The sequence below is a fragment of the Notechis scutatus genome, chromosome 2 (assembly GCF_049901735.1).
Source record: "Notechis scutatus isolate UNSWTSFEM ecotype Mainland chromosome 2, rNotScu1.2, whole genome shotgun sequence".
NCBI classification, from domain to species: domain Eukaryota; kingdom Metazoa; phylum Chordata; class Lepidosauria; order Squamata; family Elapidae; genus Notechis; species Notechis scutatus.
This window is the reverse complement of record NC_142010.1, coordinates 5616335-5642333: the sequence shown is the minus strand read 5'-3', so window position 1 is coordinate 5642333 and position 25999 is coordinate 5616335. Positions and strand designations below refer to the sequence as shown.

General features: G+C 43.7%; 2 protein-coding genes across 9 annotated transcripts in view; both read right to left on the bottom strand.

The window, feature by feature from the left end:
• Positions 1 to 25999, bottom strand: part of LOC113432409 (uncharacterized) — a 70355-nt gene that overhangs the window by 33933 nt on the left and 10423 nt on the right. The window contains exons 1-2 of one of the 4 annotated variants that reach the window (XM_087953055.1): positions 8113 to 8215; positions 588 to 3007 (exon numbers count right to left, since the gene is read on the bottom strand). In XM_087953055.1, coding sequence (XP_087809181.1) covers positions 691 to 2538 — 1848 coding nt within the window. In that variant the 5' untranslated portion in view covers positions 2539 to 3007; positions 8113 to 8215 and the 3' untranslated portion in view covers positions 588 to 690. Of the gene's footprint in view, positions 1 to 587; positions 3008 to 8112; positions 8216 to 25999 lie in introns of those variants that run through there. The other 3 variants (XR_015747047.1, XM_087953056.1, XM_087953054.1) reach the window with 3 other exon arrangements.
• Positions 467 to 25999, bottom strand: part of LOC113428901 (uncharacterized) — a 32131-nt gene continuing 6598 nt past the window's right edge. Inside the window, exons 1-3 of one of the 5 annotated variants that reach the window (XR_015747065.1) lie at positions 24165 to 24655; positions 20721 to 22768; positions 467 to 594 (exon numbers count right to left, since the gene is read on the bottom strand). Coding sequence is in view for 4 of the 5 variants with exons in the window: in XM_087953129.1 (XP_087809255.1) it covers positions 20911 to 22530 (1620 nt within the window). In the remaining variant the exon portion in view is untranslated. The other 4 variants (XM_087953129.1, XM_087953128.1, XM_087953130.1 and 1 more) reach the window with 4 other exon arrangements.

The following is a 25999-nucleotide window of genomic DNA, read 5'->3' as shown; positions in this document are numbered from 1 at the left end:
GGATCAAAGACAACTTTTCACAAGGATATACATTGCTTGTTTTCAGCTTGCCGGATTATTTTCAGCCAAAGAGCCAAGTTTATTTAGACACGACAGACTCAACCAGAAGAAATACTCAGCATTCATGAGGCTAGACTGAGCACTGAAATCTTTCCCAAATTCCGGACATTCATACGGTTTCTCTCCGGTGTGAGTCCTCCAGTGTATCACCAAGTCGGAATTCTCAATAAAACTTTACCCACACTTCAGACACTCATATGGTTTTTCTCCTATGTATCACCAGAGCGGAATTCCAATGCAATTGGATGTTGATGCTGAGTATTTCTTCTGGTTGAGTCTCTCGTGTCTAAATAAACCCATGGCTTTTTGGCTGAAAATAATCCAGCAAGCTGAAAACAAGCAATGTATATCCTTGTGAAAAGTTGTCTTTGATCCCATCAAGCTTTCCTTCCAATCAGAAAACTGATGGCTTTTATCCTGTATGAGTCCTCTTGTCTTTAACAATAGACTGAAACACTGAAACACTGACCACAGTTTAGGCATCTGAATGGCTTCTGATCTGTGTGTAAATTGACATGATTTATTAGATTAGACCTACTTGTGAAAGCTTTCTGACAACTGGGACATTCAGTTCCCTATTATTCCACCAGGTGGGAATGCCAACTAAAACTTTTCCCACAATCCAAGCACTCATCCTGTGTGAATCCTCTGGTGTCTCACCAGGTCAGAATTCCAACTGAAAGCTTTCCCACAATTTGGACACTTATAGGGTTTCTTTCCCATGTGAGTCCTCTGGTGTATCACTAGGTTGGCATTCTGACTGAAACTTTTCCCACAATCGGGACACTTATATGGTTTCTCTCCTGTATGGGTCCTCTGGTGTCTCTCCAGGTTGGAATTCTGACTGAAACATTTCCCACAAACTAAACACTCATACGGTTTCTCTCCTGTATGGGTCCTCTGGTGTATAAGCAGATTGGAATTCTGCTGGAAATTTTTCCCACAATCTGGACACTCATATGCTTTGTCGCTCGTGTGAGTCCTCTGTTGTTGCACAAGGTTGGAATTCCAACTGAAATGTTTCTCTCCTATGTGTGTCCTCATATGTGTCACTAGGGCAGAATTATTATTAAAACTTTTCCCACAATCTGGACACTCATATGGTTTCTCCCCCGTGTGAGTCCTCTGGTGTATCACCAGATTAGAGTTTTGACTGAAACTTTTTCCACAATCTGGACACTCATATGGTTTCTCGCCCGTGTGAGTCCTCTGGTGTATCACCAGGAAAGAGTTCTGACTGAAACTTTTCCCACAATCTGGACACTCATATGGTTTCTCTCCTGTGTGAATCCTTTGGTGTTGCACCAGGTTACAATGAATATTGAAACTTTTCCCACAAACTGGACATTCATATGGTTTTTCTCCTGTGTGAGTCCTCTGGTGTTTCACAAGGTTAGAATTATTATTGAAACTTTTCCCACAATCTGGACAGTCATATGGTTTCTCCCCAGTGTGAGTCCTTTGATGTATCACGAGGCAAGAGTTTCGACTGAAACTTTTCCCACAATCCGGACATTCATATGGTTTCTCTCTGGTGTGAGTCCTCTGGTGTATCACCAGACGAAAGTTCTGACTGAAACCTTTCCCACAATCTGAACACTCATACGGTTTCTCTCCTGTGTGAGTCCTCTGGTGTATCACCAGGCAAGAGTTCTGACTGAAACTTTTCCCACAGTATAGACACTCATATTGTTTCTCTCCTGTGTGAGTCCTTTGGTGTTGCACAAGGCTGGAATTATTATTGAAACTTTTCCCACAATCCGAACATTCATATGGTTTCTCCCCAGTGTGAGTCCTCTGGTGTATCACCAGGCAAGAGTTCTGACTGAAACTTTTCCCACAATCTGGACACTCATATGGTTTCTCTCCTGTGTGAGTCCTCTGGTGTATGACCAGATTGGAATTCTGCTGGAAACTTTTCCCACAGTATAGACACTCATATGGTTTCTCTCCGGTGTGAGTTCTCTGGTGTTTCACAAGGTTAGAATAATTATTGAAACTTTTCCCACAATCTGGACACTCATACGGTTTTTCCCCAGTGTGAGTTCTCTGGTGTATAACCAAGTAGGCATTATGACTAAAGCTTTTTCCACAATCTGGACACTCAAATGGTTTCTCTCCTGTGTGAGTTCTCTGGTGTATCACTAGGTAAGAGTTCCGACTGAAACTTTTCCCACAATCTGGACATTCATATGGTTTCTCCCCTGTGTGAGTTCTCTGGTGTAACACCAGGTAAGAGTTCCGACTGAAACTTTTCCCACACTCTGGACACTCAAATGGTTTCTCTCCTGTGTGTGTCCTCTTGTGTATCACCAGCGTGGCATGCTTACTAAACTTTTTGCCACACTGTGGGCACTGGTAGGGCTTTTCTCCAATATGGGTTCTTTTATGCTCAGTAAGTTGGGAAGTGTAGTGAAAAATTTCACCACATTCGGAGCATTTGCATGGTTTTTCACCAGTGCGGATCCTCTGATGCATAATCAGCTCTGATTTACAATATCTGTTTTTCCGACAATATGAATATCTGTGGAGCTTTTCCACCACTGATAGTCTTAGATTTTTGAGGAGGTCAAAAATATTTGTGATCTCTTCTTGGATGGTTCAAGCTGTTTGTTTCCTCACAGGCTGAGGCCTGCATTATTGTCTGGAATGAGCACTTCATCCCCACAGACTTCTAGATATTTCCTCTTTTTCTGAATCTGGAAATGTTCCACCTTTATTGTTTGATATGTTTCCTTGAGTTCCACACACAATACTTCTCCAGCACAAAACTCTTCTCCTATTTTGTTTTGTTGTCTTTTCCTGGCTGGGGAAGGAAACGAATTTTGTAGTTATCTGGAGGAATTGGAACAGATGTTGTTCCCAGATCTACCGGTTTCACTTTCGTTTTTAAAGCTGCTGTTGAGTCTCTGTCGTCCAGAAGGGGGTTCTTTGGTGTTGCCTTGGTCTGTAAGATTCACAAAAAAAGAGATACTTTAATTTCTCTTTATAATATGGTTGCAAGATGTGAAAATAAAAGAAAAAAAAGCATAAATAACCATGAAAAAGCAATCATGCCAAATGTTAGATTAACCACTGCCATTCATTTTGACACATAAGAGACTAATTTCAAATATTCATACAATCATGGAATTCTATTGTTGACTCGTGCAAATCACAGATTGTCAGCACTGCAAATTTTTATAATCATATAGGTACCTAAATACACTGCTCAAAAAAATAAAGGGAACACTTAAACAACACAACGTAACTCCAAGTCAATCACACTTCTGTGACATCAAACTGTCCACTTAGGTAGCAACACTGATTGACAATCAATTTCACATGCTGTTGTGCAAATGGAATAGACAAGAGGTGGAAAGCAGAGGCAGTTAGCAAGACATCCCCAATAAAGGAGTGGTTCTGCAGGTGGTGACCACAGACCACTTCTCAGTTCCTATGCTTTCTGGCTGATGGTTTGGTCACTTTTGAATGCTGGCGGTGCTTTCACTCTAGTGGTAGCATGAGATGGAGTCTACAACCCAGGTAGTGCAGCTCATCCAGGATGGCACATCAATGCGAGCGGTGGCAAGAAGGTTTGTTGTGTCTGTCAGCTTAGTGTCCAGAGTATGGAGGCGCTACCAGGAGACAGGCCAGTACATCAGGAGACGTGGAGGAGGCTGTAGGAGGGCAACAACCCAACATTAGGACTGCTACCTCCGTCTTTGTGCAAGGAGGGACAGGAGGAGCACTGTCAGAGCCCTTCAAAATGACCTCCAGTGGGCCACAAATTTGTATGTGGTTGCTCAAACGGACAGAAACAGACTCCATGAGGTTGTTATGAGGGCCCAACATCCACAGGTGGGGGTTGTGCTTACAGCTCAACACCGTGCAGGACATTTGGCATTTGCCAGAGAACACCAAGATTGGCACATTTGCCACTGGCGGCCTATGCTCTTCACAGATGAAAGCAGGTTCACACTGAGCACATGTGACAGACGTGACAGGGTCTGGAGACGCCGTGGAGAACGTTCTGCTGCCTGCAGCATCCTTCAGCATGACCGGTTTGGCAGTGGGTCAGTAATGGTGTGGGGTGGCATTTCTTTAGGGGGCCGCACAGCCCTCCATGTGCTCGCCAGAGGTAGCCTGACTGCCATTAGGTATCGAGATGACATCCTCAGACCCCTTGTGAGATCATATGCTGGTGCGGTTGGCCCTGGGTTCCTCCTAATGCAAGACAATGCTAGACCTCCTGTGGCTGGAGTGTGTCAGCAGTTCCTGCAAGACGAAGGCATTGGTGCTATGGACAGGCCCGCCCGTTCCTCAGACCTGAATCCAATTGAGCACATCTGGGACATCATGTCTTGCTCCATCCAGCAACGCCACATTGCACTACAGACTGTCCAGGAGTTGGGGGATGATTTAGTCCAGGTGTGGGAGGAGATCCCTCAGGAGACCACCCCCCACCTCATCAGGAGCGTGCCCAGGCACGTGGAGGCCACACACACTACTGAGCCTCATTTTGACTACTTTTAAGGACATTACATCAAAGTTGGATCAGCCTGTAGTGTTTTTTTCCACTTTAATTTTTGAGTGTAGCTCCAAATCCAGACCTCCATGGGTTAAATTTGATTTCCATTGATAATTTTTGTGTGATTTTGTTGTCAGCACATTCAACTATGTAATGAACAAAGTATTTAATAAGAATATTTCATTCATTCAGATCTAGGATGTCTTATTTTTGTGTTCCGTTTATTTTTTTGAGCAGTGTATATTGATAGGAACACGGATACACATATATTCACACAAAATACAGAAACACACCCCTCTACCTGTGTGTACCATATGTATGTATCAGTGGTGGGATTCAAATAATTTAATAGGTTATGTGGGCGTGGCTAGGTGGTCATGTGACTGGGTGGGCATGGCCAACTCAATGTCACTCACCTCAAGGAGTGCCTCACCTGGCCCCTCCCCTCGCAGCCATTCCTTGTCACACTCAGCCTCAACACGTCTATAGTTCTGTAAAAATGTTGTTCATCTTTTTTTGACTTTATTACCTACATACTATGGATGTATATTCTTGGACCACTGAAAGGAGGAAATGGCTCACATGCTTTCCCCAAGAGTGAGATAGGTAACAGGCTTTTAAGGGGTTGCTATAAAGAAGGGGGGGGGGGCAATGTATTTTCCAAAGAAGCAGAAGGCAAAACAAGAAGCAAGGGATGGGAACTGGACAGAGAGAAGCAACGTAAAACTAAGGAGGAAGTTCCTGACAGTGAGAACAATTAACCAGTGGAACTGCCTGTCTCCAGAAGTTCTGGGTGCTCAATCACTGGAAGTTTTTAAGAAAAAGACTGGACAGCCATTTCCCTGAAATGGCATAGGGTTCCCCCCAAGGTCCCTTCTAAGTGTTATTCTGACACCTTTCCCAGGCCCTCTACTCAGAATTTAGCACCCTTAGTTTTCCTGTCTGAGCAGGGGGTTGGACTAGAAGACCTCCAAAGTCACTTTCAACTCTGTTATTCTGTTATTCCTGAGCTAAATAGCTAAGATCCTCACTGGGACCCTTTCTCTTTTGCTCCTTCTGGACTAATGAGTTAAGAGCTGCCTCTAGACACTCGTTTTAATCGGTTTTAGAAACCTGCAGTTGAAAGTTCTTCATGTCTCCTTACCCTGAAGACCCAAATTTATTTGGAATTTAATCCCAAGCTGATTGCCCTTTTGGCATTTCTCTTGATGCTTCTCCAAAGTGCACCTCCAAGAAGCCACATCTTTCTCTCTCCCTCCCTCTCCCTCTCCCTCTCTCTCACACACACACAAAATTCCCTTGTCTTGGAGACTTTAGAATCATAGGCTAGGTACCTTGGAGGTCTTATAGTTGAACGTTCTGCTCAAGGCAGAAGACCTCATATATACTTGTGGGTCTGCAGACATCCCACCTTTGGCTGGAAGAACTTCTGGCAGCCTTCCCAGCCACACACTTTCTTGTCCCGCTGCCCCATGTGAGGCGGGAGGCCTGAGAGAAACCGCCTGGTCAGGGCAAACAGCTCTTCACGACCTAGCTAGCCCTTCCTGAGGAGCAAAGCAAGGCTTGGACAAACTGATCCATCCTGAAGGTGACCTGCAGACCAGCGGCGGTGGAAGCAGAAGGAAGAAAGCGAGCTCCAGAGCAGCGGTGGTGATAACGCTCCAGGAGGGCAGGCACATGAGCAGCAGAGGAGCAGTCTCGGCTCCAGTGCAGCTCTCCCCCAAGAGCCACCTGCCCATCTGCTGGCTGCAGGACCTGAGATATAGGGGAAGGCAAGTGGGTGGCAGTCTCCCGGAGGCCCCGTGGAAACCGAGCGCGCCAGGCAAAAAGGCAAGCGAGCCTCGCCATGTCCCACCAAGGCGTCTCTTTGGCTGAGCATAGGGGCTATTTGTATATAGGAAACTTACCACAGTAGTAATGGGAGACTTTAACTACCCTGATATAAACTGGGAGCCTAACTCAGGAGATCGAACAGATTCTTAACCAACTTAGCTAAGAACTTTTTAATCCAAAAGGTAGAGAAGGGAGCTAGAGGAAAAACTGTACTGGACCAAATTAATAAAAAGAAGTGATAGAAGAAATTGAAGTTGCTGGAATCTGGGGTGAAAGTTATCATGCCATATAATCCAACCTGTGTCTTAAACTAGAAGAGTTGATTTTAACAAACTCAGAGAGACCCTAAGCAAAATTTCATGGATAAAAATCCTGAAGAGGAAAACAACTCACAAAAAAATGGGAAACTGAAAAACATGATCATAAAAGCCCAGTCCAACACAATACCATTAAAAAAGAAAAACAAGATATCCAAGCTAAAATCAGAATGATGTCATAAAGACCAATCGGATAAAATGAAAGATAAAAAGGATAAGTACAAAAAATGGAAAGAAGGACACATTACTAAGGAAGAATATCAGCAGATAGCCTGAATCTGCACTCAGGAAAGCAAAGGCGCAGAATGAACACAGACTTGCAACAAAAGACAAAGACAATAAAAAAAGTTTCTTTCAACATATAAAGAACAAAAAAAATCAAGGAAACCGTTGGTTCACTAAAGTGTGAAGATACCAAGGAAGTAACAGGCAGTAGACATGTAGCCAATCAGCATTCTTTGCATCAATCTTCACACAAAAGGAAACTATTGCCCAACCTACCAAAAATATAACTGTAAAAGACAGACTAGAAAAAAAAATTAAAATAAGTAAGCAAATGGCAAGAATACCTGTCTAACCTTGATAAATATAAATCACCTGATGGGTTATATCCCAGAGTTCTGAAAAAGCTGGCAGATATTATCGCAGAATCATTGCATTGTATCTTAAAAAATCTCGGAGCACTGGGGAACTATCAGAGGTTCGGAAAAGAGCTGATGTGGTTCCCATCTTCAAAAAAAGAATAAAAACAGATCCATGAAACTACAGACCAACAATCAGCCTAACATCAATATCTAGAAACATATTGGGGAAAAATAATTTAAAAAAAATCTGTGAAAAAGTAACTAAATTAGCAGACCAGCTACAAAGTAGACCACAACCTACTTCTTGCTCAGCTAGAAAAATGTGGGATAGACAACATCCCCACCAGATGAATGTGTAGCTGGCTGACAAACAGTACTGTGCAAGTAATTCTTAATGGTACCAGATCCACATGGAGGGGACTAAGCAGTGGGGAACCACAAGGTTCTGCCTTAGGCCCAGGACTCTTCAGGATCTTCCTAAAGGAAGGAGAACTCCTCAAAGTTGCAGATGACGCTCAGCTGGCAGGAAGAGCCAACACCCCGCAAGACAAGCTCAGGATCCAAAAAGATCTTGACAGACTTGAACAATGGGCTCCATCCAACACAATGAAATTTAATGAAGACAAAAGAAAAGTTTTACATCTGGGCAGAAAAAAAACAAAGATACAAGTACAGAGATTATGTGAAAAACAGTAACTGTGAGAGGGACCTTGGAGTCTCAGTGGACATGAACCAGCAACTACAAGGTGGAGCGAACCGAAGAGCCCGACTTGCTCCCGGCCTCTCCTCCGACCTGCCCTCCGCTCACCTTCCAGCTGCCGCTTCTTCGACCCAGGAAAAAGTGCAACAGGCACCGCGATCCTCCGTTGGGAAGCCCGAAGACGAGGTTTCTCAATGCTTCGCCTTTCCACGGTCGCTCTAGAAATCCGCGACTCTATGGTCTCGATTCCTTTCAGTTCAGCTACTGGGGCTGGCTACTGCATTGTCGACTATCCAGGCGCGCTTGTTGCCTAACCATAGAGTGCCATCTAGCCAACAATGGCTAGATCGTCCGACCTCTAGCTTCATAAGGTTAGCTGGGCGCTTGGTGGCTCGTAAAAGTTGATGAAGTTGAGCCCCTAAATGATTAACGGCCTGCCATCTTCATCTTATTAATAGAAAAATACGTGCCAAAACTTGGAAGTGTCTCCCACGTGCTTTCCAATGACATTTAAATAAGGAGAGACTATCACCTTCTCTGTATTACTATAATGTTCTCTGCTTAGTAGAGCAGCCTTCCCAATTCCCAGAGTACTAAGATTTCAGCCTTGAGAATTCCCAGGCTGCTTGGGCAAAAGTTTGGGCCGGAACCGAGCACGCGCGGCGGAACCGCGGCTCGAAAATCCGGTAGAACCCGGAAGTGCGTACGTAAAAATGGCCGCCGAGCACATTACCGGAAACCCCGCCCGGAACCGGGTTACGCGTCATGGATAGTTCCGGGGTAATTTCCGTCCCGGCCCCGGTCAAAAACCGTAGCCCGGGGATACCATTCAGATGAAAGTGTTTGTTTTTATTGTAAACTTTCCCCGAGGGAGGACTCGGTCTACCCGCTAAAAGTTTTCAAACCCCTCCCTCTCGGGACCACCGACCCCCAGTGACCAGCCGGTCGGGGCCGAGGCCCCGCCCTGCTCCAATGCAAGTCAACGGGGGAAAACAATATTTCTGTGCCTCCTCCCGGGCGGGGGAAGGGGGTCAGGGGCGCGGGCCGGGGTCCCCCGGGAGAGTCGACCCGGCTCTTTCTCGTGGGCGTGGCCCCGTGAGGTCAAACGTCAAGGGGAGGAGCTAGAGGAGGATGGAGACGCGGGGCGGGAGGCCGGAGGAAAAGGGGTTTGGAGGCGGCTTTTCTTGGAAAATATATCTTTAATGCATGAAAATACATTGCTTACAACATTTGTGCTAATGTCTTCGTGTACTTTAGCCCAGGGGTCTCCAACCTTGGCAACTTGAAGACATGTGGACTTCAATTCCCAGAATTCCTCAGCCAGCTGGCTGAGGAATTCTGGGAGTTGAAGTCCACAGGTCTTCAAATTGCTAAGGTTGCAGACCCCTGCTTTAGCCGGAGGCGTAAGATTAAGTTTTCTTTTTGGAGTAAGAAGTTCTGTTTCCTCAGCGTTTTCCTGTTCTGTGGACACATACAGTAGGAAAGGGGCGGGTCAGTCAGTTATGGGGTGTGAAGAGGCCCCGGATATAAGAAGATGGGATGTGGGGTACTCACATTCTCGCCGTCCTTTGAATGGGTGGCCCATTTTATCGAACGGCATCGGTGTTTATTTAAATATTTCCGACGTCTTTTTTTTTTTTTGTGAAAAAAAGTTTTATTGACTTTGACAACGAACAAAAACACATAAAACTTAAAAACACCCTCCTCCTTCATAAATTTACAGTGTATCGGTTGGTTTACCACTCTTTTTTGTGCATCCATTTCATAGTCTCCATTGTAATTGTATTAATAACTCATATTATCAATCAACAATTATATAGCCTGATATCATTATTAAACAATCATTTGACTATAATTTTATTAATTCACACTTTAATGAGATAACTATAATTTACTTAGTTTATTTTATAACAAATCGTAAAGTCATACCAAGTCTATCTTAATAAAATTTTATAAAAAGTGTCAAAAAAAGAAAAGAAAAAAAGAAGTATATATTCATTATTTCCTAAGTTTCTAAATATTCTGTTATTATATTTTATTATCTAGCCATTGATAGAAAAGGTCCCAAACTTCATAAAAGTGTTTATCTTCTTGTTCTCTAATTTCAAATGTCAATCTACTCATTTCAGCACATTCCAATATTTTCTTAATAATTTCTTCCTCTGATGGTATTTTCTCACTCTTCCAATTTTTAGCAAATACAATCCTAGCCGCTGTTAATACATTTACAATCAAATACTTCAAATTTTTATTATATGTATCAGGTAAGATTCCCAATAAAAAAATCTCTGGTTTCAAATCTATATGTTTTTTTGTCATTTTTTCCAGCCATATGCGAATTCTAGTCCAATATTTTCTAGCGTCCTCACAAGTCCACCACATATGGTAATATGAGCCAGGTATCTGATGACATTTCCAGCACTTTTCAGACTTATTCTTGAACATTCTTGCTATTCTTGTCGGGGGGAAATGCCACCTGTAAAACATCTTATACAAGTTTTCTTTATATGCTGTTGACATTGTCATTTTATAATTTTGAGACCACAATTTTTGCCATTTCTCTAAATCAATCCCATATCCAAAATTCTTCCCCCAAGCAATCATCGTTTCTTTAACTTGTTCTTCCTCTAATTTGATTTCTAACAAATAACTATATAATTTTTTGATCACTTTTTCATCAGTACCTGTCAAAATCCTATCTAGGTCAGTCAATTTATCATAAAATCCCTGTTTTAGAATCTTTAAGATACCTTGAGTGTATTTGCGCATATGAAAACCAATTCATCTTTATACCTTGTACTTCTAAGTTTTGCATCGTTTTTAAGTTCACCCTTTTCATCCAATATTTCCCCATATCTAACTGTTTGTTTCTTCTTATATATTATAGGATAAGAAAAAGCTTCAAGAGTAGATAACCAAACTGGGATTTTCAAATAACATTGTCTCTTAATTTTCTCCCAGTTCAACCATAAAGACTCCCGTATATAATGCCTTCTAAAATAGCCCTGCGATTTAGTTCCCTTATACCACAGAAAAGCAGGCCAGCCCAGTAATAAGTCATGTCCTTCTAATGTCAACAATCTAGTCTTAATGTTATCCATTCTTTGGCCCACATTAAATTTGCAGCTTGGTAGTACAACTCCCAATTAGGAAGGCCAAATCCTCCTCTAATTCTAGCATCTTGTAAAAGTTTTAATTTTATTCTCGCTTAAATATTTCCGGCGTCTTTTATTCGCTTCTTTAGTTGAATTCGACTGTGGATAGAGGACAGCGAAACCATCAATGCTAGAATCGGACCCTCCACCCAACTCCGGTGGGATGTAATGCACCTATCTGAAAACGGTCACGGCGTCCCGTGGAGCTTTCGACTCCAGATGATGCACCTGAATCACCTTGTGACTGGTACCCCTTGCTCATAGAATCTGTTAGACCCATGTTAGAGAAAGAATCCACAATATGGAGGTAGAAAACACTGGTTTAACAGCCCAAGGGCACCTCGTATTCCCTGAGAAAGCTTTCAAAAAACCGAGACCAGGAACCTGCTAAAATTACGTATTTCCGGCCCCCTGAATTAAGATGAACATGAAGATGCAAAAAACCCAAATATGGCATGATGTTTCTCTTTAGAAACTGTCCTAAATAGAAATGTTTCCAATTGGGGATACTTAAGGCCCAAAGATTGATGCCATGTATATAAAAAAAGTAAATACATATTTATTTTAAGTTGCAGGCGCACAGGTGCAGAAATGCGCTGGGTTGAAAACACATGCACACACAAATAAGTATAAATAAATACAAATCCAGAAAGATAAAAAAATACAAACAGAAAATACAGTGCAAATGAATACAAATAGACAAAATACAGTGCATTGCTTTGCCTTTTTCCTTCTAGGGTTAGTGGGAGGGCTGTGCCTGGTGAGAGCGGGCCAGGAGGGCCCACCTGGGGGTGATGGTTGACAGAGACGTCCTGAGGGTTTGGGTGACCTTCAGTCTGTTCCTCAATTTGGTTTTGGTGGCCGCCAGGGCGGAGAAGGCCGTTTCACACAGGTAAGCGGTGGAGAAGGGAAGTAGCACCTTCAGGGCCTTCGTGGCTATGATCGGATGCTGCGTCTTGACCTCGGACCAGAAGGTAAACAGGTTTGAGGTCCTTTCAAACAGGGACCGCAGGTCGGGGCTCTCAGCGACCTTAAGCAGTTGTTCCTGCTCTTCTGGGGTCAGGGCGGACGCCACGTCTTTGGTTTCAAAAGGTTCTCTGACCCATTCCTTTCCAGCCCTGGGGTCATTTGGGGTGGGGAAATAGTGCTCAAACTGTTTTGAAAGCTGCTCCAGGTGGTCGTGCATCAACCTGTTTAAATGGAGGTCGGGTTGTGACTCTTCCACTATCTCCAACAGGGTGGGAAATATGAGATAACAATTGGCATCCACACTCTGCCTCCACAACACCAGTTTGTGTTTGAACCTAAAGACTTCATCCGCCACCTCAAAAACCGTATTCATCTTGCCCCGTAGGGAGAGATTGAGTTCGTTGAGGAGGTTAAAAATGTCACACAGGTAGGCCAGCTTGCAAAGCCATTGCTTATCCTTCAATAGGCCTGCCAGGTCGGGATCCCTATCCGAGTAAAATCTGAACAGGGCCTCCCTCAATTCGAATACCCTGGCGAGGGATTTGCCCCTGGAAAGCCACATCACCTCTGTGTGCAACAGAAGGGCCTTGTGGGCCATATCCATATCAGCACACAGCTGCTCGAATAGCCTCGAGTTCAGGGCGTGCACCTTGATGTGATTGATTATTTTTATCACGTCCTTCAAAACGAGGTTGAGCTCGTGGGGCAGTTTCTTACTGGCCAGTATTTCCCTGTGGATGATACAGTGGGTGTTCTCGCAGGAGGGAACCTTCTCCCTGATCCTGGCGGTCAATCCGGATATCCTTCCGGTCATCGCCGCGGTCCCATCGGTGCACACCCCCACGCAGTAGGCCCAGTCCACCCTCTCCCTCACGTATCCGTCCAGGGCGGCGAAGAGCTCGCACCCGGTGGTGTTGGTGGGCAGGCACAGCGCGCAAAGGAGATCCTCGTGGACGTCCTCTTGGAAAATATACCTCACGAAGACAAGGAGGGTCGACTTGTTGGACACGTCGGTGGATTCGTCCACCTGGATGGCGTACCAGGGAGACTCCCTGATCCTGTCTAGCAGCTGGGCCTCGATGTCCTTCGCTATTTTGTCTATCCTTCTGGAGACGGTGGATGAGGAAAGGGGGATGATGTCCAACTGCTGGGCCGCATCTTTCCCATGAAATATCTCGCACATGGTCTTGATGGCCGGCAGGATCAATTCCTGCCCTATGGTAAAGGGTTCCTTGGATTTGGCGATGAGGTAGGAGACCCTGAACGAGGCTTCAAGGGCCTTTTCGTTCTGAGAAAGGGGTCCCTCTTCCAGGGTCGCCTCCCGCCCCCTTTTCCTTTTTTTCCTTTCGAAAAATTCCAGGGGAGCATCTTTATATTTTGGGTGTGCCCTGACCAGGTGGCGGCGCAGTGTGTTCTGTTTCATGGATGCGTTGGCGAGCCTGGCGCCGCAAAGGAGGCACTGGGGGTTGGGGGCGCTGGAATTGCCAGCCGGGACGAATCCGAATGACAGGAAGGCGTCCCGGTATTTCCTTTTGACCGTGGTTTTTTTTGGGGGCGTAGGTCCCTTTTCCTTGTCTCCCCACGTTTCGCCTCCCCCTTGGGCGCCATTTCCAGGTTGACTCATGGTGGGGGGCCTACCTTGCCACAGGAGGGGCGGCCAGTTGGGAATCCGTCCGTCACCCCGTGCCGAGGACAGATATTTCTATGCGGAAGCCCTGTCACTTCCTGGTAAGTAACCTTCGACCTTAGGGTCTCTAGACACGTTTCTACTTAGAGACCTCGTGCACTCCGCCGTGTCGGGTCGGGGACGAGGGATGATGACGTAGCTTCTGCTATGTGGGCGGGGGGATGGGAAGTCATTTCTCTAGAAGGGAGCAACAGCTACCCCTGTGGGCGACTGGAAGGAACTTTCTACGAGGGCGGGGGATGGGAGGGGTTCCGAGCGGAGACGAGACGCCTATACGGAGTGGGAAATAGAAGGGTCTCTTTCTAAAAAGGCTCGGGGAAAGTTTACAATAAAAACAAACGCTTTTATCTGAATGGTATCCCCGGGCTACGGTTTTTGACCGGGGCCGGGACGGAAATTACCCCGGAACTAACCATGACGCGTAACCCGGTCCCGGGCGGGGTTTCCGGTAATGTGCTCGGCGGCCATTTTTACGTACGCACTTCCGGGTTCTACCGGATTTTCGAGCCGCGGTTCCGCCGCGCGTGCTCGGTTCCGGTTCAAAGTTGGCGGGCGGGGGCGGGGCCACCTCGCGGACGCCCCCGTGCGGTCGGTTCGTTTTCCGTTCGGGGCATCCCCAAATTGGGTCGGGGGTCTTCGAAAACTCGGTGGGTTGGGTGGGGGAACCCTCCCGGAGCGCCCATGTGGTCAGTTTAATGTGGTCTGGGGGTTTAATTTGGGTCTGGGGTCGCCCAAACTCGATCGGTTGATTCCACGTGGCGTCCCGGACCCGGCCATGTGCTTGGTTTGTTTTGGGTCTGGGGGTCGCCTCAAATTGGGTCTGGGGGCTCGGGGGACCACTCGGAAACGAGTCCGCCGTGTCCGGATTGGTGGGGGCGGGTCGAATCGCCCACACGGGGTCCGGTTCGTGTAATAAATGGACGTATCCGAAAGGCGGCCACTTTGAATCGGCCATATTGTCGGGGTAGCCCAAACGGTTTCTATTTAGGGGCGTCTCCTATTAGGGAAGATCCTACACGGGGTCCCAGTGGGAGGAGCTCGAACGGGGTCCGTTGAGTCTCTCATTGGAAATGGCCCTAAACAGAGGTCTGATGGGAGGAGTTTGGTTGGACCGGGGTCTGCATCCCCGATTAGCGACGTCCCTATCGGGGAAGACCCCGACCGGAGAACAACTTTTGGGGGACATCTCTAATTAGAAACGTTCCCCTTTAGAGAGCGGGCCGTCCCCGTTTAGAAGGTTTCTAAATAGGGACGCCTCCATCTAGAGACGGTCTCTAATTAGGGAGGTCTCCAAGTAGAGACAAGTTCCTAACCAAATTTGACCGTTTCTAATTAGAAATGTCCCGGCCTAGAACGTTTCTAATTAGAGACCCGATGGCAGTATTTCTATTTAAAAACGCCTCCAATTAGAGAACCAGGGGGGTGGGCCTCCGCGTTTCTATTTAGATACCCTTTTGGGGGGGTGTACAGTGTTTCTATTTAGATACCCTTTGGGGGGGGGTGTACAGTGTTTCTATTTAGATACCCTTTGGGGGGGGGTGTACAGTGTTTCTATTTAGAAACACCTCCAATTAGAGACCCAATGGGGCCTGAGAAGTCTATATTGGGGCTGCCCAAGTTATATGCCTGTAGGGGGCACTAGGTCTCTATTTAGAAACGGCCCTAAATAGAAATGTTTCTAATTGGGGACCCCCATGGCCCAAAGATTGCAAAGCCCTGCTCTATGGAATATCCTTTCCCCTGAAATGAGATTAGTTCCACCCCTTTTGATCTTCTGGGAGGCTCTCAAGACATGGCTAGGTCCTCAGGCCAATATGATATATGCTCAGATGGTTCCATGTCTGAGGTGTCAGTTTGCATCCATTTTATTGCGTTGTTTTATTTATAATTGTTTTTATATTACTTATTGCTTAATATAGATTTTTACATTTTTATATATGCTGTTTATATGGTTATGGTTTTTAATCTGATTGTTCTACATCGCCCACCACCCATTTGGGGGGGGGTATAGAAATTTCATTTATAAATAATTTTAAAATGTAAGTTTTTGAGGTTGACTGTAGAGGGGCTAAACTGTAGGAGAAATAATAAAGGAAGGATACAAATAAACAAAGTAGGATTTAAACTGGGTGGTGGTAAAAGGGGAAGTCAGGGTCAGATAGCAAATACTTTATTAGTTAACAATAATATGTTAAATCCCTATTGCAGTTCTTTACCCCTACTTGTATCTCCAGCTTTTACTTTCCCCAATTTTAATTTTACTCTTTCCTCTCGACTTGCAGGGGAAAAGCTTTTCTTTTAATCACAAAGGGGCACATAGAATGCAGAGTCTGTAGAGATTCTCAGTCATCCAGGTCATGGTTGTCCCAAAGGTGCTTTTTTCAGGAGGCAATTGGATGAAAATCAAATACTTTGGCCACCTAATGAGAAGGAAGGACTCACTGGAGAAGAGCCTAATGCTGAGAAAGATTGAGGACAATAGAAGAAGAGGACGACAGAGAATGAGGTGGCTGGATGGAGTCACTGAAGCAGTAGGCATGAGCTTAAATGGACTCCAGAAGATGATAGAGGACAGGAAGGCCTGGAGGAACTTTGTCCATGGGGTTGCAGTGGGTTGGATACAACTTCACAAATAATAATAGCAACAACTGGACTTTCTTGTTCTTTCTTTTGAAGACATTTCACTTCTCAGATAACAGATGATCAGAGTTGGAAGGGACCTTGCAGGTAATCATGTCTAACTCACTGCGCAAGCAGGAGACCCTACACCATTTCTGACTGATGGGAGTCCAATCTCTTCTTGAAAGTCTCAAGTGATGGTCACGGGTGGGATTCAAATTTTTTAACAACCGGTTCTGTGGGTGTGGCTTAATTGGTGGGCGTGGCTTGGTGGTCATGTGACTGAGTGGGCATGGCTTGGTGGTCATGTTATTGGCTGGGCGTGGCCAACTCAATATCACACATCGAGGCACACATCTCCTCGCCTGGCCTCATGATGGTGAGGATGCTGGAACAGTTGTGTGAAAAACTGTCAGTGCCATTGTAACTTTGAATGGTCACTCCACACAAGCAAAGTATAAGCAAAGGAAGGAAAAAAAAAACTCCAGAGAAGTTCCTGAGACAGGAAGTCTAGTCCTGCCAAGAATATAATAAAGGTTAACAGAGAGGCAGTTTCTCGTAAGCAACACCAGAATGTTTCCTTCCTGCCTTCGTTACAGGATTAGGCCAGTGATTTCTTCTAACAACTGATTCTCCAAACTGCTTGGAATGTTAACAACAGGTTCCAGTGAATAGGGGTGAACTGGTAGAATCCCACCCCTGGTGATGGTGCTTCTACAACTTCCGAGGGCCAGCTGTTCCATTGGTTGATTGTTCTGTCAGAAAGTTTCTCCTTATTTCTAGTTTGAATCTCTCCTTGTTCAGTTTTCATCCATTATTCCTTGTCTGGCCTTTAGGTGCTTTAGAAAATAGTTTGACCCCTTCCTGTCTGTGGCAGCCCCTCAAATATTGGAAGACTGCTATCATGTCTCCCCTGGTCTTTCTCTTCACTAGACTAGCCATGCCCAGTTCCTGTAACCTTTCTTATGTTTTAGTCTCCAGTCCCCTAATCATCCTGGTTGCTCTTTCTACAGTCTCAACATCTTTTTTATAGTGTGGTGACCAAAACTGGATGCAGTAAGTGTCGTCTTACTAAGGTTTTATAGAGCGGTATTAGTACCTCACTTGTTCTCGATTGTATCCCTCTGTTAATGCAACTTAGGATTGCATTAGCTTTTTTGGCTGCTGCTGCACACTGCTGGCTCATATTTAGCGGGTTGTCCACTAAGACTCCAAGATCCCTCTCACAGTTACTGCTATTGAGCCTGGTTTTACCCAGTCTATATGTGTACTTTTGGTTTTTTCTTCTCTAAGTGTAGGACTTTACTGTTCTCTACATTAAATTTCATTTTGTTAAATATGGCCCAGGGTTCTAGTCTGTCAAGATCTATCTGGATCTTGAGCCTATCTTCTTGGGTGTTAGCTATTCCTGCCAGCTTAGTATCATCAACAAATATGGTAAATTCTCCTTCTATTCCCTCATCTAAGTCGTTAATGAAGATATTGAAGAGCACTGGACCTAAGACAGAACCTTGTGGCATCCCACTGCTTACTTCCCTCCATGTAGACTTAGACCCATTAAGGACTACTCGTTGAGTACAGTTTGTCAGCCAGTTGCGAATCCATCTGGTGGTGGTGCTATCTATCCCACTTTTTTCTAGCTTACCAAAAAGTAGGTTGTGGTCTACTTTATTGAATGTCTTGCAGAAATCTAAGTATATTATGTCCACAGTATTTCACTGGTCAACTAATTTAGTCACTATGTTGAAGAATGAAATAAGATTGGTTTGGCATGATCTGTTTTTAACAAATCCATGCTGACCACAAGTTATTACTTTACTTGCTTCTAGATGTTGGCAGATCTTTGTTTGTTTGTTTGTTTCTCATCCAAGACACTTCTTCAGCTCTGACAGGATAGTGTGGAATGGAAGGAGTTTTATTTATACTATATATATAAAAAAGGATGCAAATGACCACCTGCCTGCAAGGAATATAAATCCTTCCATTCCCCACTATCCTGTCAGAACTGAAGAAGCTTCTTGGATGAGAAGCGAAATGCCTTCAAAAGAAAAAAGCAAGAAAGTCTAGTTGCCTCCTGAAAAAGCACCTTTGGGACATAGAATGCAGTGTATTCTGAATTGAACTGATGTATTTTAACTGTACAAATATGGGGAGATGTTCAACAACGTGATGAGATCAAGAAACTCGTGGTGCCGAGTAGGGCTTATGTATCTCTATCGCCTAACAGAAAATTCATGACTGCAGTCTTGATGTTTAAGTTAATGAAATGACACCATTCATATCCAAAAGGATGAGACATGAGAGCAAGTAATATCCAGAAATAAGAAACTGATAAATATTGAGGGAAAGAACTAAGGGAGGAATGACTCTGCATGGCAACTTAGTATGTCCAGGAAGGAATGTCGAGCGGAAATGTACATCAAGTGAAATCAAAAGGCAAAAATAGAATATCCCACCAAAGCACATGGACCGCTAATCACCAGGCTGACCTTTATAGAGGGACACCCTAAACTGCTTTTTTCAATGCAGATCTAATAACGTATGGATGGTGATAGTGTCCATTTCAACTATTGGCTCTGGGCTCTGCTGCATGGAGGAATCTGGAATAAAATAAACCCAATATATGCACCCAGTGTTTTGATCTTTTTAACCTTATAATTTTATACTACTATTTATGACATTGTAATAATCAGATAGGAGGCCTATACATTTAATAAATTAAAATGAATAAATTTGATTTTCTTTTGGCATATAAAGCAGTTCCTGGTTGGCATCCTGAGCCAAGAAAGAGGCTCTTTTCTTATAAACCCCCCCTGCCAGCCAACTAATCTGCATAGGCATATTTTCGGCTTCTCAATTGACATCTTCAATTGGGATTTCATAGCACCTGGCAAGCCACCTTCCTGTTTAACCTAAGACTGGAACTTGTGGTTTCCATTCAGAGTCTTTGACTCTTATACTGGATTTTTCAATATAATTTATATTAATAATTTTAAACAGAAGATTTAAACACTAACACGGAACAATACACCCAATAGAAGAAAAAAGAAATTAAAAGTGTAAAAAGAAACGGATAGAAATAAGAGAGAGGTTACTTCCAATATCCTTTACAATAATTACATTTAGAAATACAAAATTACTTCTTTATGGTTCCAAAAATTCTCTTTTCTATTAACTGGTTTGTTTTTTATAATCACAACTATAAATGATAACTTCATTTTTTTGTTCTGTTTCACGCACATCTCTAACAAACTTCCAATCAGTAATTAATGTAGAGAATGTCTTCTCTCCAACTGAGGAAATCAATATAGTTGTCTCTGAAAATTCCATCACCTTCACCAACCATTCCTCTATTGTGGTTAAAGTTGAATCTTTGGTGTACATAATACAGTTAATCTTTGACAATAGGAGTTGAAATTTTGATCCTAGGACAAGGGTCCCTGGCCACCAAGCTCCACAAGTGGCAGGCAAGCATGCACATATGCGTGCATCTCCACTTGCACGAGAGGCAAGGAATCTCAGCAAGAGCTTGGACTTGCCAACTCAGATCTCATGTTCAATATTAAGTAAGACATGGTTGATTAAAAAGAATGAGGCAAGACATTAAAGTTGTTAATTTGTCAGCTGAGCTTGCAATCAGAAACAAGAAATGAAATTCAAGAATCCTCTACATGCGTCAAATTTTTTCTCATGGAATTTCTTATGTGTGATAAAGGAGGAATGTTGTATGAAACACTGTCCACAATCTGGGCATTTGAATAGTTTCTCCCCCATGTGAATGGTTGTAAGTGAAGGACTACCAGTATATTGGAATGGTTTCTGCCTTTGCAATACTACATTCTAGCCACTGCCCCCCTGGACTCCTATTTTTTGTAATATATCAAATTGGATATAATAAGAATGGTTTTGATGCCTTAGGAATATTATTATAACACATAGTTATAGTTTCTTACTATGCCTTCAGAAAACTCTTGTTGAAATCCTAATTCTCATTTACTGATTTATTGATTTTTGCAAGCAAATCATGTCTGAGCATTTCTTTTGGTCTTTTGGCAGAAATTAATCCAGCAAGCTGAAAACAAGCAATGTATATTCCTGTGAATTATTGAATTTTTTATTTGACCCCATCAAGCTTTCCTTCCAATCAGAAAGCTAATGGCTTTACTCCTGTACGAGTCCTCTTGTCTTTAACAATAGTAAAGAGTTGTGACTGAAACACTGACCAGTTTGGGCATCTGAATGGCTTCTGATCTGTGTGTAAACTGACTTGAATTATTAGATTAGACCTACAGTACTTGTGAAAGCTAATAATTGGGACATTCAAAGGGCTCCTCTTCTATGTCAGTTCCCTATGATTCCACCAGATGGACATTCCAACCGAAACTTTTCCCACAATCCAAGCACTCATCCTGTATGAATCCTCTGATGTCTCACCAGGTCAGAATTCCAACTGAAAGCTTTCCCACAATTGGGCACTCATAGGGTTTGTCTCCTGTGAGAACTCATGTGTGTCACTAGGGCAGAATTACGACTGAAACTTTTCCAACAATCTGGACATTCATATGGTTTCTCTCCTGTGTGCGTTCTCTGGTGTATCACCAGGTCGGAATTTTGACGAAAACTTTTCCCACAGTCTGGACACTCATACGGTTTCTGTCCTGTGTGAATCCTCTGGTGTATGACCAGATTGGAATTCTGCTGGAAATTTTCCCCACAATCCGGACACTCATATGGTTTCTCACCCGTGTGAGTCCTCTGGTGTATCACCAGGCAAGAGTTCTGACTGAAACTTTTCCCACAGTATAGACACTCATATGGTTTCTCTCCTGTGTGAGTCCTCTGGTGTTTGATAAGGTTAGAATTATTACTGAAACTTTTCCCACAATCTGGACACTCATATGGTTTCTCCCCAGTGTGAGTTCTCTGGTGTATAACCAAGTAGGAATTATGACTAAAGCTTTTCCCACAATCTGGGCACTCATATGGTTTCTCTCCTGTGTGAGTCCTCTGGTGTTTCACCAGGTCAGAATTCCAACTGAAAGCTTTCCCACAATCTGAACACCCATATGGTTTCTCTCCTGTGTGGGTACTTTGGTGTTGCACAAGGTTACAATTATGATTGAAACTTTTCCCACAAACTGGACATTCATATGGTTTTTCTCCTGTGTGAATTCTCTGATGTCTCACCAGGTCAAAATTCCAACTGAAACTTTTCCCACAAACCGGACACTCATAGGGTTTCTCTCCTGTGTGAGTCCTCTGGTGTCTCACCAAGTCAGAATTCCAACTAAAAGCTTTCCCACACTCTGGACATTCATATGGTTTCTCTCCTGTGTGAGTCCTCTGGTGTATCACGAGGTAAGAGTTCTGACTGAAACTTTTCCCACAATCCAGACACTCATATGGTTTTTCACCCGTGTGAGTCCTCTGGTGTATGACTAGATTGGAATTCTTACTGAAACATTTCCCACAATCCGGACACTCATATGGTTTCTCTCCTGTGTGAGTCCTCTGGTGTTGCACAAGGCTGGAATTATTAATAAAACTTTTCCCACAATCTGGACACTCATATGGTTTCTCTCGTGTGTGACTCCTCTGGTGTTTCACAAGGTTAGAATTATTATTGAAACTTTTCTCACAATCCGAACAGTCATACGGTTTCTCACCAGTGTGAGTCCTCTGGTGTATCACCAGGTAAGAATTCCGACTGAAACGTTTTCCACAGTATAGACACTCATATGGTTTCTCTCCTGTGTGAGTCCTCTGGTGTTTCGCAAGGTTAGAATTATTATTGAAACTTTTCCCACAATCTGGACACTCATACGGTTTCTCCCCAGTGTGAATCCTCTGGTGTATCACTAGGTCAGAATTCTGAGTGAAACTTTTCCCACAATCAGGACAATCAAAGGGTTTTTCCCTAGTGTGTGTCTTCTTATGTCTGACCAGATTGGTGCGTGTGCTAAACTTTTTGCCACATTGGGAGCACTGGTAGAATGTCTCTCCAGTGTGGGTGCTGCCATGAGGAAGTTGTTCTGAGTAAAGCGTTGGCCACATTCCAAGCATTTTGAGTATTTTTTGTGGTGTAGATTCCCTCATGCATAATCAGGTGTGATTGGCAATCTGTGTTTTCCCCCCACAATAGACAGACTGTGGGGTTTTTTCAACACTTATGAACTTGGACTCTTCAGGAGGTCAAAAATATTTCTAATCTCTAACTGGTGGGGCTTTGATTCAAGCCCCTCTTGAATCCAGAGTGCTCTTCTTGGGATCCTCTGTCTACAAGATTCATATTAATAATTAGTTTCATTGTGGTTTTAAAAAATGGCTGCAGAACCTGTGAAAACAGCAAAAAGAAAAAACACCTGCATATATTACTATGAAAAAGCAAACGTATGAAAATGCTAGTTTAACCTCTAACATTAATTACAATTCATTTGGCAAAAAGAGCTCTAGCAAGATCCAAGTACAAATATCCATTCATATATCCAATCATGAAATTGAATTCTTTATTGTCATTGTACGTATATACACAGTATACATACAATGAAATTCATGTAACACCCAGAGACCAGACTCAACATGCACACACGAGACAATCCCCAAACACCTCCCCACCCACCAAAATTCCCCGCCTCCTAAAAACACACAAGCATCCACACAATAGACCAAGTAATACTGTCGAACAGCTCACTGATGGTGGTATTTAAGTTCATTGTTAAGTGCAATTATAACTCTGGGATAAAAACTATTCAGAAAACGTGTGGTCAAGTTTTAATTGTTCTGATCTTCTACCAGAAGGCAACAGTTCATAAAGATTGTAAGCAGGATGAGAAGAGTCTCTGAGAATGTTGCACAATTTCCTCAAACAGCGAGATGCGAAGATGTCATTCAGGGCTGGTAGCTGGAGACCAATGATATTCTGAGCAGTTTTAATGATTCTCTGTAGAGCTTTTTTGTCTGCTACAGAGCTGCTTCCATGCCATACAAGAATGCACTCTCAATGGTGTTGCGGTAGTAGGACAGAAGTAGATACTGAGATAGATTTATCTATCAGCCTCTTCTGTGCCTTCTTTACAAGCATGTTAGCATTCATAGTCCACGAGAGCTCCTCCGAGATATAAGTGCCCAGAAATTTAAAACTACCAATCCTCTCCACCTCCTCACCATTTATGTACAATGGTAAATGTACATCTCTCTTCCTCCTGAAATCAATTATAAGTTCTTTAGTTTTTTTGGTGTTGTGTAAGATGTTACAGTACACACTGTTGTGTACTTTACACCACAGTGTCAGCCCTTGTACTTCCTTTCTATAAGCAGACTCATTGTTCTTATTAATGAGCCCCACCACTGTCCTGTCATCCACAAATTTAATAATTGTGTTGCTGTTATACAATGGGGTGCAGTCATATGTGTACAAAGAATAAAGGAAGAGGCTTAGCACACCACCCTGGGGGGCTCCTGTGCTTAGTATCAGAGTAGAAGAATGGTGAGATCCCATCCTTACTGACTGTGGCTTATCTGTCAGAAAATCCTTTATCCACAAACGAATCTTCTGATTTATACCCAAATTGGACATTTTAAGAAACAACCTGTTGGGCAGAATGGTGTTAAATTCTCTTTTTGGCTTAGGTAAATCATAACACGATTAGCATTACAAATTGATATTATAAAATTTACCTGAAAACACTGAAGACTGTACCATAAACATATATGCACAAAGAAATACACACCTATGAATTTATGGGTGAAGAAAATCGATGTGTATTTCCCTGTGCAGAAGTGGATTTACTCAGACTTTTTGATCTCATTTTGAAAAGGTGGGTTCCTTAACAGGTGAAATGGTGCCCAAAGCCTCTGCAGATTTAAACCATCCGTTTTTGCTCATGAAACTCCTCACTTGCCAGGAAAGCAACATGTCAATAAAATGAATCAACGTGTCGTAAAAGGAATCGAGGGTTACGTGAAGGTGAGGGAGATGGGTGGTTAAGAAACATGAAAGATATATAAAGATTTCTTCAATGAAATTCCCCAAATCGCCCATTTGGGGAAAATCACAGGAGGCAGTTTTAAGTCGTGCAGACCCAGAGGAATAAAATTCGGGGAGGGAAGAATATACAGCACCAGCCCCACATGTTTCACCCTCGTTGCTTCCTCTCCTGCTTCCCCACCGTGGAGGAACCCAAAGGGCCGGACTTGCTCCCGGCTTCTCCTCCGACCTGCCCTCCACTCACCTCCCAGGAGCCGCTTCGAGCCCTTCAAGCAGCACAAGAGGCTCAGCCGACGCCACTATCCTCCCGTGGCTGAGCCGGAAGAGGAAGTTCCTCTGTCCTTCTCCTCTACATCCTCTCTAGCAGCCCACTACTTTATCGTTTCAACTCCTTCCAGCTCAAGCCTCTCCCCACCCCCAACCCCGTAGATTAGCAATGCCACTATTGTCCTGTATTCACGGCTTTCTTCTTTGTAGAGCGCCACCTGGCGACATAAAGGCCCGTTCGTTCGGCTTCTATCCTAAGACGTTTGCACTGATTCCGTGCCATCAAGCCGTATTCGACTCCCGCCGAGAACGTCGATAGTATTTCTCCATGGCCATCTACCCCCACACCTTTTATTTCAGGTCCCCCCAAGAGGGCACTCATCCCACCCCTGCAATAAGCAGCAACTAAACCAAAGGAACCTGCCCTTGTGGGGAAATGACAGGCAGCGAGAAAGGGGACCTCCTTTAGGGCCGATGAAGATGTGCAGCCCTAAATCATTTCCAGCTTCATCCTATTAATTGAATAATGAAATATGAGACAAAAACTTGAAGTGCCCACCCACATTGTTTCCAAATCAGGAAGAAGATACTATCTCCCAATTTATATTATTGTATTGTATTGCACTAATTCTGTATTATTGCATTGCCTAGAAGTCTAGATGGTATAATTTTGTAATCTTTGAAAGTTTATGTAACACAGGAGAAATACCAGAGTGTTGGAAAAGAGCTGATGTGATTCCAAACTACAAAAAGGAGGGGAAATGATTCAGGAAATTATAGGCTAATTAGCTTGACATCAATACATGGTAAAATATAATGAAGCAAAGAATTTGTGAGCACCTATAGACAAGCAAGGTGATGTAGGAAGGTAGCACCCACCCCTCTCCTAGGAAAATGAAATGTTTTAGGATATACTAAAAAGGCAGAATATTTCCCTTAAAAAGAGAAGTAGAAACTCAGAAACACCTCAGAAGCAGAAGCTCACCCCCCACCCTTGTTAATGGGCAGGCCATTAAGGCCTGGGCCAGAGTATTGTACATAACAAAGCCCTCTACCCATCTCGCCACCTGGCCTGGGAAAATTGCATCAGCCAGCACTCAGGTGAAGCCATGTAGTCCAGACAAACCCTACAAAGTTAACTAAGACCCCTGCGAGTCTGACAGCCAATGGGATACATTTCTTATACAGGAACAGGAAACACTGAGGTGAGGCCCAACAGAGGGTATATAACTAAGGGTCTCTCAGCATCTTGGCCCTTCTTTTCCTTCACCCAACATCTTGAAGCATGTGATCATCCTTTTCACTTTGGAG